The sequence below is a fragment of the Lepidochelys olivacea genome (assembly GCF_965140295.1).
Source record: "Lepidochelys olivacea isolate rLepOli2 genome assembly, chromosome: 2".
Classification (NCBI taxonomy): domain Eukaryota; kingdom Metazoa; phylum Chordata; order Testudines; family Cheloniidae; genus Lepidochelys; species Lepidochelys olivacea.
Genome location: NC_140412.1, coordinates 182,469,398 through 182,487,960, shown reverse-complemented (window position 1 = coordinate 182,487,960; position 18,563 = coordinate 182,469,398). Strand labels below are relative to the sequence as shown.

Below are 18,563 nucleotides of genomic sequence, written 5' to 3'. Positions count from 1 at the left end.
GTTGAGGGGAGAGTGAGAAGCTATGAGGATGGATATGGGGAATAAGAAAGCATATGAGGGGAAGAGTAAGGAGCTCGGGATGGTGAGAGAAGGGGAGAAATAAGGGAAGGAGGTTTAAGAGGATAGAAAGAGACGTGAGGGGGCTGGTGAGGGAGTGACAGAGTGGGGAAAAAGGAGGTGAGAGAGAGAGAGAGTGGGGCAGATGAAGACAGAGGAGAGGTGTTTATGGGGCTGAGGAAGGAAAAGAAACATTCTAGCCAGGATGACTGAGGGGAAGGCAAAGGTATTTGGGCAGTGGAGTATTAACTTTTAGCCTCTGGAGCTCAGAAGACGTATGTAGAAGATTCAGTCTGGTAAGGGGGAAGTAATTCCCTGTGAAGGGGTGGCTGTGGCAATACTAAAGAAAAGCGAAGGCATGGTTTGGGCAATGATAAGGAGGGAGGTGCAGGTAGTAGAACTGAGAAAGCCACTTCATCCAGGGACTGGCTCTCACGACCTCTTGTCAGCTAAGCGATTTTCTCCTTTGATTCCTGTGTATTAAGGGTTGTTGTTAGAGGGTGATTCCAGATGTCATCATTTCCACTTATATGTTGGTTTCAACCAGCTGTTTTGTCCTCCTGGTTCCCTCTCATTTGCAGAATTTAAGTCTAAAGTGCACAATTTTTTTTCCCCAAATAATTTTGTCCCTGGTGGAATTTCTCCTAGATCTTACTCTAGTCAGTTTCCTCTGTGTGCCTCTGTGAGAGAGGAGAGAGCTTCTAACTTTTTAATGAACATTTGATAGACACTGGAGCAGTTAGAAATACAGGCAAAACTGTATAATTAAAGGGTTTGTTCAGGTCCCCTCCCTTCCACAGGCAAGAATGCTCCTGAAATGATGAATCCAAATTGTAAGCAACAAGTACCATGAATGAGGCCCAGACTGGATGTCCTAAGAAACACCAGGAAAGGGAAGGCTGGGCAACCATAACAGAAAAAGCTGCACTCTGTAGTCATTTGGAAATCCTAACTCAGAAAGTTCGGTAGACTTTAGAATGCAGAAAAGCAGCTGGAGGCCGACTTGAGAAAGGCAGCAGTTTGGGACTCTTATTAGACATCAGACATTATCTTAACTAGATTTGCCAGATATCAGTGAAAAACAAAGCGGTTCAAAAGTTCATATTTGATCTCTGTGTTTTTGTGCAGTGGAACAACAAGAGACTTTCTCTGCAAGTGGGTAACTAAAAGCTGTAAATTCCCATTAATGCAGTAATAGATATGGACAATTAGGAGCTAGTTGTTAAAAGCCTAAAGTCAGGACCAGATTGTAAGCAGCAATGCCAAACATATGTTTTTGAAGATGAGTGGAAAAATGCTAGTGGACTGGTAATAGTGCAAAATGCTGTATTATTTGCAACATTGATAGTAAGTTTTTGTTTTGTATTAACATATTAGGAAAGTTAACATCACTAGTGTTCAAATTTTTAAAAAGTATTTGCATCAGAAGGTGGACATGAAAGCATCCCTTCTGTTTTCTGTGTCTACATGGTAATGACCCATGTCAACAATCCAGGGGAGGTTTTTAACTGTATATTTAACTTTTTTCCCCCTTTTTTTTCTTTTTTTTTAGTTGTTGGTTGACTTAAGTCAAAGTGGAATGTTTTGGATCAATCACAATTGAAAATGTGAAATGCCCAAACAGGTTTAAATGTCAGCTATTGTATTTTCCAGTATTCCACTTGCACAGTAATTATCATTTAATTCCCATGCTGTGCCTCCCCCACCCCGTCATGTTTCCTCCTGGGTCCTTGTGCCTGCCCGTTTCCTATACAACAGGGAGTGCGAGCAGGGGGGCAGGGTGAGGGGTGGGGTGGGGGGAAGAAACAGTGGGCAGCGAAAGGGGGATGGGGCAGGGGGAAGAGAAGGGAATGGGGCAGGGGACAATGGGCAGAAGAAAGGGGAGGGGAAGGGAAGAGGATTCATGAATGGGCAGGGGGAAAACAGGGACCTGGCATGTGACACCCCCTCGGCAGTAGCACGAGCAGGGAGGCGGCCACAGCAGCACCAGAGCAGCCATGTTGCCACAGCAGCTGGTGCCAGAGTGACCCCAGCCAGCAGCAGCTGGGGCTCCATCATTAAGCCGTCCCATCCCCCTCCCCAGCACCACCAGCCCAGGTATCCAGTCCAGGTTGGGGGAGAGAGCCAGTGAGCCATGGCTACAGTGTGCACATGTGTGTGTGCAGGGGCACACCCATACTTTGCACCTCCCCACCTCAAAATATAGCAGTCAAACTACACCTATGGGTTTAGGTCAGAATTTTTCACCCCCGAGCCATGTAGCTGGGTCAACCTAGCTTTTTAGTATAGATCTGGCCTTAGTGATTAAAGTCCTAACCTTAGCATGACATTACTACAAGATTTTGTATTTTAATAAGAGTATCTCTGCTCGTTTTTTCTTTGTGAATAATGGCAATGCTGTAATGGCATTCTAAGCCCCGTACATGGAAAAAATTAGCCCTGTTCTGTCTCTAACAGAATCGGTGTGACTTGCATTCTTTAAAAAGTAGTGGACCTGTAATACCTCTCAAGAGAGAAGCAACCTTTTTTGTGCAGCCACTTAACTGTAAATAGCAAGATAGGATTCTGGATACTTGTGAGTCTATTGCCATTTGTAAACCGCTTGATGGTGCTTTCTTCAGCACAGCCCTCTGAAAGAATAATAGCCTTTTATTTATTGTTGAGCCATGTATTATTCTCCATACTGGAATAGAGTATACAATGTTAAGAGTTGAACGTTCTAATCTAGTAGTGGTAGCTTAGCCCTGCATAGTCATTTATATTGAAAATACATTGAAATGTCAACTGCATGGGGCACATACTGGCCTCACCAAACATAAGAAGCACTGACCTCAGTGACCCCTTGATATAAGTGGATAGCAGAGTTTTTTCCCCCCAACATGTGGTGTTGCTGTTGAACTCACAGCACCGTTTTGACTTGCTGCAATGTACAATTCTATTAGTGAAATTAAAAGCAATGCCTGTGAGTTGGAAGACTTGTCACTGTCAACTTTGCCACTGGTTGTTAATGGAAACTTGAGCAAGTGACTTCACCTTTCTGGTTCCTTGGTTTCCCCATCTGAAAAATGGACATCATGAGGTTATTTATCTGCCTTTGTAAAATGTTGCAAGAATCTCAGATGAAAGGCATTATACCATCTATACAGTCAAAGCAGAGATAAGCCTAAACTATAAAATTCAGATCTGGTTCTAGATGTGAACTTTACCCAAGTTTGGAGGTATTCTGGATCCAGAATTTTGTTTCTGCACTTTATACTGATAAAGACAGCTCTGAAGTTAGTATCCGGATTAGAATTCTCACAAAGATCAGGATTATTTTAGATATCTGATTTTGGTTCACGCTCATCTTTAGCACTATGTAGCAGAATCTCTATATAAAGCACTTTTTCATATGATTGTCTCTGATGCTATGATGTTCTATTAAATATCTGCAACTATGACTAACATGTTATAGAGATAAAGGATTGCACTGTGGTTTTAAAAAATGTAATTAGAATAGCATATCTTTAATCCTAGTCATGTGATCTTTATCAATCACGTATTTTGTTTTTTTAACTGCCTTTCAGCAACCCAGTGTAAACATGGTGCAGTGTATGATACCTGTGGCCCTGGATGTGTCAAAACATGTGACAACTGGAATGAGATTGGTCCATGCAATAAGCCATGTGTTGCAGGTTGCCATTGTCCAGCAAACTTAGTTCATCACAAAGGAAGATGCATCAAGCCAGTCCTCTGTCCACAACGGTGACATTAGTTCTATATCTGAGGACTTTAATGTTGGTATCTTTCATACCTTTGAAGCTCACAGCCAATGAAGGACTGCACTGTTTGTATGCAGATTCTGCAAAGTACACACATACTCAATGTTTGTGTATATATGTGTGTGTATGTATATTTATGTGTCTATATATACACACACAGGCACATATATGCATTTATTTATATATATACACACAAACGTATATACATTTATTTATATATAATGTATACTGTGTGTGTGTAAATACACATCTGTACACCAAATATAAATACAACATATATATATATACACACACAGAGAAATATACATCATTTATGTAAACAATGGAAGGATGAATTATTTTATGTATATTTTTTGCTATAAAGTTTATGTATTATTTGTAGGATCCTAATCTGTAAGCCATTTGAGTCATTGTATAAATAAAACAGGTGTTTTTAATACAATATAGTGGCATGAAAACATTGGATGACTTTGCCATTACATAAAGATGTAGTTTCCCAGGAAATTTTTCTCGGGCCAGAGCATTGCCAGACCGGATTATCTTCAACAGAGAACCTGGATTTACAGTTATACAGGAAACACGTTTCTCTGGAGATGGAGGATTTATCTAGGAATATTTCATGTTTATCTCAGAGCTGTCTAGTGATTGGTGACAGGGTTTAATGGTGCAGAGAAGCTAGGGATTGGATTTTATGCTTCATTGAATCACTGTATAAAATGACTTCCAAAACTGGATTGGCCAACTGCCAAGAAAGAGAGATTTGTTTTGGTAACAGAACCAAAGAATCAATGGCCAGATTCTCAAAAGTGTTCAACATGCAGCAGCTCCCATTGAAAAACTGACCTCTTATTATTTAATAAATTAAATATCCTATATGTGTTATATTTGGCATTAACTGGGAATGAACAGTAAAGAAACAGAAAAAAAACTTTAGCCCCCTTGCCATGTTTTAAGCCACTGGTTTTGTTTCATACATTCTTAGAAATATTATTGGATTAACAAAATCTAAATATTGTGAAGTGAGATGCAATTTGATTTTGCTGCAGCTTGATACTTAAAATAATGTTGGCTCCCTTTCTTAGTAACTCATTTAATTGGTCAGCATGTTTAGAACCCAAAGGCAAATTCTCCCAAAGAACAATGTAGAAAATGTTAAATGATAAATACCAGCAGCTCACCAATTTCATCTATCTTCATTAACTTATAGATTTGTGAAGTTTGCTTGACTGCTGAAATCTTCCCAATGGAGATGCAGTGAGATGTGATTCCACCAGATATCATAATTTATGTTGTACGGCTCTCTCAAGCCGGGGAGCAGGGGGAGGGCAAGTTACATGTCTCTTGCCATAGAAACCTCCAGGAGGGTCTGATCAATGGGAACCTTCAGTAGGCATTTGAGGTGAACTTATAATGAAGTAACCTTTTTTCCCCTCAGCACTACTTCACTATAATTGAAACTTCTCTAACTTGAATTGAAATTGCACTTCATACTGCCTGGGAAGAAAAATCAGGACTTTAATCTACTTCAACAGCAGCTTCACTGTGTCTGAATTCACTCTGAGTAAAAGGGCTTAACAGTTTCTAGTTATATAAAGCCCTGGCTGGGATGATTTAACTGGGAATTGGTCCTGCTTTGAGCAGGGGGTTGGACTAGATGACCTTCTGGGGTCCCTTCCAACCCTGATATTCTATGATTCTATATATGGTTATGATGGTGTCATGGGTGAAGCTATTTGGTAAGCAGATCTAACACAGCATAATCATATGCAAAATGCTACATACACTAGTGTTAAAGAGAGCTGGGTCAATAAATCCAAAAGTTTTCCATGAATGTTTGTCTAAAATTTTTTAAATTTGACTTGGTCACTTCATGAGCACTCTGTGTTTGTTTTTTCTGTGAATATTCAAGTGATTAAGTTTTACAGGCAAAAAGGGTTTATGGAAAGCAAATTTCAAAGTCACACACGCAAGTATTTTTGGAAACCAAACTGTAAATGTGCAAGTGCTCATCCAATCGGGACACAGAAACAATACTTATCTAACCAATCACACAATGTAGCAATGCTGCTGAAATTCAGAATGTTTGCAATCAGTCCATAGAGTAAAAACATGAAATGATATTTGTTAACAAATTCAAATATAAATTAAATCTGAGGAAATAGCAATCTGTTTGGGATATTCCACGGTGGGGGTGGGAGTGAGGCTAATCCATTGAACATGTTATTTGCCCTGCTCTAGTATTAAGTGGGTATTTTTTATTTTTACAAATCCATCAATAAAACATACTTAAAAATGAACAAAGGTTAAGCACAACACACACAAACTGCTCATGGGAATACTGTGCATCTCCTGAGGATTTTTCATCAGGTTTTGTTCTGAATGATCACGATGAATGAAAGGTAAAGAGACATGTCCTCAGTTGCTATACGTCAGTATAGCTCCACCAGTAAATAAAGTTATGCCAGTTTACACCAGATGAAGCCTAGGTGTGGCCCAAAGTTTCTATGAAAAAACAAACGCTTAGGCTAGACTGCTTCAGTTTGGACCCTGACCTGTGTATCATCTCAGATACATCGTAGTTTAGCTTTGCTTTGTCATACCTTCCTAGTTATTACACTCTGGGGCTGTAGGGTACCAACGGTTCCTTTGCCGAGTACTCAAGGGAATGGTAGGGCTGTACTGTGCCCTGCTCATGGGGGGAAAGAGGCTGCTTCATCCTCCCCTGAGACCCATGCATGACTGGGCAGAGTATCACTGTTAAGGTTCTAGTCAGCAGAAATTCCACATGAACATCTGTAATGCCCTGTGCCCAGCTGAGGAATTCAGCATCAATCTCAGCTGAGAATGCAGAAGCTATTTGCCTTTCCCCTTCCTCCCAAAATATTATAGGGCTGCAGTCTTGACTTGCTTGAAGTCAATAGCACAACTCCCATTAATTTTACGGGAGCAAAAATTTCACCACAGATGCCTCCTTAATAGAGCTGCTCAGAGGTGCTGAATTCATTTGACTCCTGCCATCCTTCCGCTGTGAAATATTAATCCTGGTACACTAGAGCTGGAAACTTCTGGTATATGGCTATGGATGTTGTTTTTGTCATTTGCAAAGCAGATCCAGCTTTAATATGCCATGACGATAGCATATTTTTAGCCATTGGATCAGGAACAATGTACTGGTTGCTGTTTTGATATTCTTGGATAGAAATCATACTCCGATACCTGCACCAAGTTTGTGCATTAAAACCTTGATATTGCTTATGACTATTTGTTAGTGTGCCTTGGTGCAAATTCAAAGGCTGCTGCCTGTTTCAAGAGAGCACAGGTTCTAATGAAACAATGGTCTAAAAGAAAAGCCCATGGAGAGGCACTGTAGTCCAATGGGTGGAATAGAGGACTGGGAGTCAAGAGACCAGAGTTGTATTTTTCGCTCTGCTACTGTCTTGTCATGTGACCATTAGCAAGTCATTTAATCTCTGTGCCTCTGTTTCCATCTCAAGAAAATGGAATTGATATTTACCCATCTTTGTAAAGTGCTTTGAGGTCAATTGATTAAAAACATAAATATAATATAAATGGTATATTGGTTCTCATTGGTAGAATGCAGAGTGTTATTTACCAGTGTAAGAAGATCTGCTTTGGGTTCAAGCAATCCCAAAGTTTTGCCATTGCCTTTGTTCCAAAGGGTCTCAATTTATTGACAAAATACATTAGTATAATTGTATTTTCTTTCTGCTCTTTTTTGATCTAATCGGTGTCATTGCTGGGAGTTGTGAACCATGGAGAGGTAATACTATTCAAAATGAATAATTTGGGTGTATCACAAACCTCTGTAGATGTTTCAGTATTTCCGGCAAGGTCTTTCACACGGAAAAAAAGTTGTGAATCTGCTAAAAGTGAAAAGATGGTAATGAAAGGGTTCCCAATATCCTACCCATAGGTAGCTATTTCCTTGCAGGAGATGAGACATTTCCAGCAGCGACCCTAGAAGATATAACTTGCTTCTCTGGTGCAGGAGAGGTACAAACAACTGGAGAGCTCCAGCTGGCCTCTCACAACACTTTAGTGTTACTAAAATGGACTTTGGGTGTCTGGTTAGAAACCTTCTATTTGCCCTTCTTCAAAGTACACTAGGGGTCCATTGCAATGACAGAGTAACGTGCCATAAATATGCAGAGCCAGAAGAGTAGAAGGATCAGATTTAAGCAGCAGAATTTGGCGATGCAGTGGTAAGATGGTCAAACCTTGGAAGCTTCTTTCAGCCTTGTTAGCCTCAGACGACTCTTACCTAAGAACGTATTTTTGACAAAGTCTCTACATTTGGGAGATGTGTTCTTTACAGAAACACAGAGAGTTAGGATGCATTTCTCCTGTGTTCCCTGATTCCACTGCTTCAGGAAGCCTTGTGTTGAGAGAAGAATGCTTCAGAGGGTATGCAAGGTAAGCCCATGCTGGAGCCGTGGCTCAAGGCTGACCCCTCTTATGGCTACATTGCAATTGACCCAGGGTCCCAGGACCCTGCAAGGTCCAAGCTTGAGTCAAGCTGGGAGCCAGGGTTCAAGCCCTATTGCTTTGCAGTGTAGCTGCAGCCCTGCTTGACTCAGGTCCTGGGAGTCATCCAGAGGTATTGTTAGCCGATGGCCAAGGATGTTTGGTGAGGTGCCAGCTATGCCCGTTTTATACCATCCGTGACTTTAACCCTAGGACGCACTGTCCCTTCGCGGCGGGCAGCCCGGGCTAGGCTGACGGATGCCCCAAGGTCCTAAACACCCGTGATTTAACTGCTAGAGCTCAGAGCTCCTTCGCAGTGGGCAGTCAACACTGACTGACAGGTGCCCCAATGGCAGCATTAAGAGCCTCTCCACATCCGTGACTTTAACTGCTAGAGCTTAGAGCTCCTTCGCAGTGGGCAGTCAACACTGACTGACAGGTGCCCCAATGGCAGCATTAAGAGCCTCTCCACACCCGTGACTTTAACTGCTAGAGCTCAGAGCTCCTTTGCAGTGGGCAGTCAGGATTGACTGACAGGTGCCCCAAGAGTTTGCCCCGTGGAGGCAGCACAACTCAACGCTAGGCTCTTAGTACTCTCACCTAATGGCCAGGCTTTATAGCCAAAACGGCTGAGGTTCTTTAATTGTGTTGGCTGCTTTACAGTAAACCAGAGAAACAAGTCAGGCTTATGCACAAATGGTTACCAAAATTTATTAAACTAGATTCTAATCATGTGGTTACAAAATTGCTAGTGCCTACTTATTTAAATGTAGAGATGTTACACACACAAACAAGTTACAAAACTGAAGCCACAATCCCAAAGAAAGAAAACAAAGTATAGAGCTCTATTTCAAAATATGTGTACACTAAAGATAGGAGATCAGGTGTGGGTGCTTACCCTCCTTGCATCTCTCGATTCCAGCGGTGCCAAGCCAGGATCGGTCACTCAATTCCGCGGAAAGACGAATAAAGGACAAGGCTTAGGGACCCTCTTAGCTGCAGAAGCCTTGGGAGGCTGTCACTTATCTGACCAGCAGATAGTGAAAAGCACTCAAAAATCATGGTGCTGTAGGTCCCCTACTTATACCTCTGTACTCCTTTATTCTCTTTCTCCTTTCTTATGCCAAATTGGGGCTGGTCTGTCTGGGCGACGCCAGCTTTCGCAAGAGTAGTTTACACTTGCAAGGGAGAGAAACAATAAGTTTCGACTACTGGACATTCCTTTTATTAGGGTAAATATTTTCCCACCTAGGATGTTGGGGTGTGTGCATCACACTATTTAGTAGGGGCTAAGAGCCATGTCTGTCACAGCTTCTCTGTCTGCTGTGAGCCTAATCGTTGTATATGTTCCCAGAGGCACATTGTAGCAGCACACCTGTGCTTCTCACAGCTTCAAAGGCTGTGCTGGAATTGATGTTAAGTGCCCTGTTGTTTTGGCTCCCTTGTGTTCCCAGCAATGCTGGTCTGAGAGGGGGGGGCTGGCTGTCTGGCTACAGGTATCCCACAATTCCATGTGACAACTTCCTTAGTCCTGTCTATCCCAACAATCTGCAATCCACTCTATTGAAAATGGAAGCACACACACCTTGCCCCACCCCTTGGTGAATGGTAGCAACTCAGGTCAGCGTTAACCCATTGTGTTCTGATCACCCATCTGCAAGCATGCTATCAGAGAGCCTCCTGGGTTTGCAATGGAGAGCAAACCCATCTAGCCTTTTGCAAAGCAAACTGCTTCCTGGTAATGTGCAGGGTGAGCAGTAAAGATTTCCCACAGAGCTCCTCATTCCTAGGGCTAGAGCAGTCACATTTCGGGGGGAGGGGAGGTGCTAGGGACTCTGGGATATGGTTACTTTGACATGGGTCTGCACACTGCAGTGTGGATGCCTAGCCCAGAGCATGGGTCAGAAAAGTCTTAACCTAGGGATAAAAAGACAATGTAGATGCTCAAGTCCAGGGTTCCCTAATATGGCTCAGATGATTTGAGTCCCACTAACTCTGGGCTTACATTGCAGTGTAGACATACTCAGAGAGACATTTTCCTGTGTAATTTTTTTTCCTGGAAAAAGGCATACACCTGTATGGACACTACACAATGCTTTTGTTCTCATCTTCCTGTCCCTAGCCAATGAAGATAGTTGTACATATTAGGAATTTTTAGTGCCTTTGTCACTGTGGTATTTGAGCTCCAAATACCATATTTAAGAATTGCATAGAATTATCCGCAGTAGATTGTAAAATCCAGACCATACCTGGATGCCTGAAATAGCCTTGACTCTGTGTTCAGAAGATGGTGCAATAACATAAGGCAATGAGAGAAGCAGCAACGCAAACTGAAGCAAGGGTCAGAGAAGAGTGGGGAAAAAAGAACCTAGTCATTGTAATCGGAGAATTTTCCTCATCATAGTTACACTGTCATTCTTAGAGAATGCGTTCAATTCAGATCTGAACATGTGATTTCCTCCTCCATAAATGGTACGTGACATACTTACGTTCTGCTGTGAGCTGGGATTGTGACCAAAATAGGAACAAGAGATCTGAAGTTAGGAAAAGGGTTTTATTTCCTGGGTCAGGATTAGGCATATGCCTGCAGAAGTCAAAGAGGGCTGCCTGGTGCTCCCGCTATATAACAAGCATGTTTTGGTTCTCTATGGGATATATATTTCAATGATCACAAAACAATCCCCAGTTGTTCCATTATAATTACAATAAGAGCTCACAAGTTTTTCAGCAATGCAGATCTTACTTTGCAGCTGTTAATTTGTACATAAAGCTGCATTTTAAAAATTGTAAGAGATTTTAAGTGTGGAATTATGAATCTGAGTAGTCATTCATTTGTTTTCAAAAATCTTATTATGATTTATGCAGATCCCTGTGAAGGGGATCGGTGGCTTTCAGGGAGAGTAGAATATTTTATGGATTTGTACTATTTACTATGCCCCCATTTGATTCCTAACACCATACGATATCATTCCAGCAGCATCAGTATAATTCCTTTTTTGCACGTCCAAGTGAAATTATCGGAATATAAGAATTGCCAGACCTGACAAGCCAATGCTCTATAGACTCCAGTGATAGATAGTACCATATTTCAGAAAAAGGTGTGTGAAACCTTTTAGGACACCCTAACTCCAGGTAAGTAGCTGGACCCAATCCTACAAAGCACATTTAAGGATGCACAATTTTGAGCATATAAATAATCCCATTGATCATAGAATCATAGAATATCAGGGTTGGAAAGGACCTCAGGAGGTCATTTAGTCCAACCCCCTGCTCAAAGCAGGACCAATCCCCAACTAAATCATCCCAGCCAGGGCTTTGTCAAGCCTGACCTTAAAAACTTCAAAGGAAGGAGATGCCAATCTGGATCAGGGCCAGAGTGTTCAGTTCCTGGCAGGCTCGAGTCCTAAACTCTTGGGCTCAATAATACCATGATAGCTTGGTATCTCATTATTATTTCTATAATCAGGGCTTTTATAGGTGCATGCCACTGAAACCTGCTAGAGTATTCCAGCTCTGCAGATGTTTTCTAGCATTAGTTGGCATTAAAGTTGTAAAGGGTTGGAGAGATTGCATCTGATGATTTTGTGCTTGAAGGTTTTGGACTGCCTAATTTCCAGCTTTATTTTCATACTTTTTGCTGATGAAAAGTAAAAATGTAGTGGGCCTAATTCTGCTGTTGCATGGGTGTAAATCAGGAATAACTTCACTGAAGTCACTGTAATTACACCAGCGTAAGACTGGTTTGAGTTGAGAATAACACTACCATGGCTCTAGTGGAGGACTATCCCAGTCTTTGTAGTAGTGCAAGTGATCCACGCTACTGACCTGACTGCTAAAAAAACAATTATCTTTCAAGAAATCACTTGGCTTATTAAGGATAACTGGCTTTGGCTTCTTGCCAAGCCTGAATCTCTGGTACTATTCCAGTGGAATAAAAATATCTCAACTCAGCGTATAGTTTGTTACCATCATTCTTGTTGTGGCTGAATTCCTCTGTGTGAGAGAAAGAAAGAGCAAATATTTTGAAAGCAATTTGCTATATTTAACTTATTTTCATGAAGGTGAAATGGGTCTTCAATTAATATAATAAGGAAGAAATAAGTGATATGTGTAACTTTAAGAAGGAAAGAGGATTTTTGAAACAGGAAATTAATTGTTTTAATTTAGTTCCAGTATTAGTCATCTTCATGGGCCTGATCCAATGCCCATGGAAGCCAATGGAAATACTCCCAGTGACGTCAATGAATGCTGGCCCGGGCCCTAAATGGATGTGTAGTAGTGCAGAGGCAAAAAAGGTGAAGCAAAAGAATGGGTGTAGAAGAGAAACTGTCTCCTCATATGAAGGGTTTTGGCTGCAGGTTAAGCTCTCAAGGGGACTTAGGCACCTAAATACATTTGAGAGTCTGAGCCTAAGTGTATATAGGAATCTGAACTCCACCAAATTGAACTTTGGTCCTGATTCTCCTTGCACTTACACAGATATAAATGAGGAGTCACTCCACAAGAGTCCATGGAATTACACTGGTGTCAAATCTGGAGACTGAAGCTCTTTGTGTCTCCCTGTTGGTTTAGAGTAGCTGTTTATTACCCTGAGAATGGTTAACAGAAAAAGAAAATGGAGGGATAATTACACTGTGTAGCATACATCTTAGATGTCTGGAGCCGCTAATGTATATATTGGTTACTTGAGATATTTTACATGCAGTTTAAGGTTAATGCCCAATAATGTCAAAGAACATTTTTCTGGGATGTTTACAATTGCATGTTTAAAGTCGCTTATTTTTCTTTTGCTAGAATTTTAGTGGTATCTCCTGAGGTTCATATAAAATGTATTTAAAATTCTACTAAATCTCCTTCTACAGGTTGTCAGAATTTATATCTCTGTTGAATTCTAAGTGATTATGTAGATTAATGTACTGGATATGTTACTGTACAGTTTTCAAATGTAATTTGACATTAGGTATAAGGCTTGTTTATAAGTGTCTACGCAGTTTTGGCAGAATATTGTACAAATATGATTTTGTAAGAATAGGATTATGAGAGCATGTTTGCAAAAACATTATTTATTCCCTTATAAATGTCATATTTATTATCTTTACACTGATAAAAATTGTTGCTTGATTATTTCCTACTCACCACCTACAACAGTTTTTCCTATTTGTCTCCATAAAGGCCCTGATTCAGCAAAAACAACAACCCCCAAGCAACAAATGATACTATTTTCCATCAAGGATTTATGAGCAATTCTAATAGATCTGTGATGAGGTTTATGTATCCATCTCTTGTGAGAGGAGGAGACAGCGTGATCCATTGGTTCGAACACTGGACTGGGAGTTGGGAGGTCAGGGTCCTATTCACAGCTGTTATTGGCCTGCTTGGGTCAAGTCACTCTACCCTTCAGTGCCTCCATTTCCCCAACTGCAAAATGGGGAATAATTATACTGTTTGTTTGAGATCTAAGAATGAAAAGTCTTATATGGACATGATCTGAAGCTCATTGAAGTCAATGAAAAGATTGCTATTGACTTGGGTTTTGGATTAGGGCTTGTAGTTGGATTAGGGCTTGACTTGGGTTTTGGACTTGACTTGGGTTTTGGATAAGGGCTTGGATTAGGGAGTGTAGGAGTCACAAGTCGTGAAGGCCAGAGCTGACAGTTGAGCCCCATTAGGGAAGCAGGCCTTTGAAAGGAAATGTTATGAAAGGAACAGAGTCCACCTGCACTAGGAGGGACTTTACCTACAGGGTTTAAGGCTGGATGACATAGAAGGTAAGAGACTCACTGCTTCAAACTCATGTGCCTGTTGGTATAGCATGTGCTATAGAATTAGGGACATTTGTTATTAGATAAAACCTCCAGTGAGCTTGGAATCATTGTGTCATGCCTGGGAGTGTTAACCCCAGCGTTGGATGAGCCTCAGTGCCATGTTGGGGCTGCTCCAATATCCTATGAAATATTGTGTATGTTATAGGAAAGCTTGGATTGTGTTACCTTGTCTTATTTTCCCCTTTATCTGCTATTGTATCTAAAAACCTCGATGTTAAAAAAATGTTAAGGCTTCAAAATAAGGCACTCAGATTTGGGAAATACAGCCATAAGTAGTCATTATACTGGCAGACTCTTTAATTGCACAATCACTTTCTTCCCCCTTGTCCCCTCCCGAATCCCTGCCTCATTCAGCAAATGAGGAGTTAATCAATATTCCTTTTTATCCGTATTCACTGTGTGTGGTCCCTGCCCTGAATACAGATTAATTTCCCCCTGGGTGTTTATGTGGTGCTCTCAACATAGTACCTGATGGCTTCACAAACAGTAATAAATTCATCTTCACAACACTCTTTTGTTGTAATATTATTTCTATTTTACAGCTGAGGACCTAAGGCATGGTGAGATTAAGGCCAAAATTGTCAGGAGTGTCTGATTTTGGGGGCCCAGTTTGACACATCTTGGGCCTAACTTTTCAGAGTATTTACACTTTTTTTCGCTCATTATCTATTCAAAGCACAGTTGCAATCAATTTCAGTAGCAGCTATGAGAGCTCAGTGCTTATGAAATCAGACCTCAGGTGTCTCACGATAGGATTCCAGAAAATGAGGAATACCCAACTGAGGGCCACCTGTGAACATTTTGATTTAAATGACTTGCCCAACATCACACAGGGATTCTGTGGGCAGAAGCAAGAATAGAATCCAGGACCACATTCAACTGCCTTAGCCATGAGACTCTCCTTTCTCTTCAAGCAAGCCGCTGCCTCATTCATGACACACCTTCCAACTTCTGCATGAATGAGGCAGGGTTCTACAGACACCAGTTTCCTCTATTACACAACCCTCATTCATCTTCAGAGCAGATGCATTCAGAGCACACAATTCATGATGAGTTTTGGAAACTGGGAGGCAAGAAGGAGCAACTTACCGGCAAAGCCAATGTGGGCAGGGGAGGAGACAGGTGATCCAGAAGTGGCAACTGGGCTCCCTGCTGACTTCTAGTCCCTGCTGTACACCAGGCTCCAACTCTGCTGCCTGGTTCAGTTTACCAGATCCCATGCTGAACCTGGCTTAATGGTTCCAGTTCTAGTCCCACTCAACCCAGCCCCATTTCCTCTATCTGGGAAGAGCCTGGTGGAGGTAAGCTGGAGAGCTCCACAGGGAGCAGGTTAGCCTCCTGGAGGATGTCTAGAGATAAGGCCTGAAAGAAACAGAGTGGTTCTTGGGAGAAGCTGCCAGAGTCCTTGGAGAGGGGAAGCAGTTGGGTAACCTGCTATGAAGAATGACCTCCAGGGAAAAGCCCTGTGAGGCAGCGTTCAGTCAATGGAACAAAGAAAGAACTCTGCAGTGCCCAGGAGTAGGGGTGAAGAACAGGGGCCTTTAATGCAGCTCGAGAGGGGTGGACAGAATGTTTGGATGTTTATCTGGACTCTGTTAGCCTGGAAGAGTTCACAGGACTGGAAGGAGGTGACCTGGCTGGAGGGTATAGCCAAAATAGGCCATCACAGGGCCAAAGAAGATGTCAACAGGAAGTGCTAGATATAAAGACCCCTGCAATGCCACACCCTGACACCAAGGTATGCTATGGCGGTGAGTGGAACCTCTTAGATAGGGCAAATCATTTGCCTTTTTAAAAGGGCATCTGTTTGTCTTTATGGTGCTTTCCTTGTCATCAGTGTGTGCTGTCTATATTGAGTAAAAAGATTTGCCTTTTAACTGTTCTTTATGTGTATTTATTCTTGAAATAATTAGGTCACTCAGACGAATAAATATGTATAATTGGTTTTATTTTTAAAATAAATAAAATAAATTGAAGCACCTACAATTCCTAGTCAATAGGGTCTGTAACTACTCATTATTTTTTGACAATAAGCCAGGCCAGCAGGGTTTTCGGAAAGATTTTATTTAGCATGCTGAGAGGCAAGTCTTCTGTGCTTAGACTTTAGAATCTGTATGCTAGCAGCTTGGCCCCAGCTTCTATTCCTGAACCCTGGTGTCACACCAAATTAGGTCCCTCCTGAAAGCTGGCCCACGTTCCCCAGTTCTTTTAGTCATAGTGCATTCAGAAATGATGGGCTTGGTTTTCAGAAGTACTGATATTTATCTCTTGTCTTCTGCTACAGCACATGGAATTGTGTAGCATTGCTTCCTTCTGTCAATGCACCACGTCTATCCATTCCCATTCACTTAGTTGTCTTTCTTTTTCTGTCTTTCTTTTATTTAAATGAATAATACCAAAAGAGGATTGTATAAATATATTACACTTTCAAGATGTGCACGTAATGTATTGGATAGTATGAAGGAGACTTTAAATTACTTTATTTTAAATTAATAAAACACATGGTATAGAATGTGAACATTATGGTAACTTGGATTTTTAATCATTATTTGTTACTTTCCATTACTGTTTACTATATACAAGTGCCATCTCGCATACACTTCTGAAATGGCAAACGAAGGTCTCTGAACTCAATGGGACTACTCTGCATAAAGGAACACAACATGTGTGAATGTGTGCAAGCTCAGGGCCTAACCATGGACCTTCCAAAACACCATCTTGTGTGATAGGTCAATTTACTGTTTGTTGCTATTATCAACTTTTAGAAAGAAATTAATCCATAGGGAGAGTGTTTTTCCCCTAATTTTGCTTGTTCCTCCAAAATCTATTAATCAAGGTTAACTAGTATTATGCCCAGAGCCCCAGATAAGTAGATGATGAGATATGCATTGAAAATGCAAATAAATGATGCATACCAACTCATTCAAGCAATATAACTAAGTAGTTTCAAATATCAGTTCCCTTTTACTTCACTAAATAAACTGGAAGCAATATGGCTGATGCATGGGTGTACATTGACCCCTTCTGGATTGTGGGTGGGGGTGTCTTTGTCTTTGGTACACCACGAGTGGATCGCACTCTTACACAACCACTTTCCTTTCTCTGATTCCCATTAGCAAGTTAAGGATGGAGCTGCAATTTTGAGAGATCGTTTACATTCAACAGGGTCGAAAACTTGAGATACGTCTTAAAATATAGCAGCTGCCATTACATATTAACATACGTTGCCTTGATTGAGAGCCAAAAGAATGTTGTTAGGAAAGGCAGTGAGTTGGACTGTTAATGAGACTTTAATGACACTTTAGTTTTTGTACAAGTTTTATTGATTCTGTTTTAAAAATGAAAGTTCCTAGTCATTTTTAACTGAATTTATTTTTATGAGAATTTACTGCTGATGAAAGGAACCAAATTGATCATCTGGGAGAGGGAGAGAGAGAGATTATCCATCACAGAATCTGAATTAGCACTGGCAGCAGCAGTGCGAGCATCCTCATGTATTCTTCTGCTATTGTGTCTCAACCCTGACCTGCAAGGATCGCCTCTTGACATCAGAGGGTATTTCATTAGTGGTGGACTGCTCCGCAGTTGGTCTCTGCAGCATCTGCCACGAAGGTTGCTCGTTCTGATGGTGGTATTTGTGAAACACAGGCATGCTCACAGACCATCACCATCACATTCGTTTCACAAAAGACACCCAGCAGCCTGATTCTCCTCTACATGGTTAAATGCCAGTGGAATTCCATATTTTTAAACACTCTCTACATACACGTTAACTAGTCAGTAATACTCCAGTATTAAGCCTTCTTTAACTACAGTAATAAAATCTAAGCATTCCTTCTGAGTTATAGTAGTTTATCTGTTATTTTGGGCCAGATTCTGGTTCCTTATGCAAGGGCTGAGAAAATGGGCTTTGCACAGAGGATCTCCCCCGGGGTGGTAATAGATGCAGCACAAACACAGCTCTTGGGCAGTAGCAGCTGATGCTATCTCTTTCCTACCTCATGCAAGAGTAATGGGTTTGGGAAGTCCCTAAAGATACAACTTGACAACCGTGAATAGATCAGTGATGGCGGTAGCTTTAGGAGCCTCTGAATTTGCACCAGTAATTCTTGCTCATGTGATCACTTCTAGAAAGAAATGGCACCTGCATGCAGGTAACATAATCTTAATTTGCACGCACAAGTACTACTTGCATACACAAATCTAGGGTTTGGTCCTGTGGCAGGGTGGACTATGCCCGGAGGCCCTCTGCTGGAGGCCTCGTGGCACTGCATCACCCTGTCCCAGAATAGAGCAGAGAGAAGTCCTCCAGGCAGCCAAAATGGCTGCACAGGAGTGGCCAATCAGAGGGGCTGATGGAGCAGCCAATCTGGGGCCAGAAGGCCCTATATAAAACGAGCAGCAGCACAGAGAAGTTCAGTTGCTGTGTGGTGTT

At 41.5% G+C, this 18,563-nt stretch overlaps 1 protein-coding gene across 1 annotated transcript in view; it reads left to right on the top strand.

Moving 5' to 3' along the window:
- BMPER (BMP binding endothelial regulator) overlaps positions 1-4,120 on the top strand; it is a 187,207-nt gene extending 183,087 nt beyond the window's left edge. The window contains exon 15 of the mRNA XM_084619654.1: positions 3,624-4,120. Within this exon, the coding sequence (XP_084475780.1) occupies positions 3,624-3,805 (182 nt within the window). The 3' untranslated portion in view covers positions 3,806-4,120. The remainder of the gene's footprint in view (positions 1-3,623) is intronic.
- Positions 4,121-18,563: the final 14,443 nt, after the last annotated feature.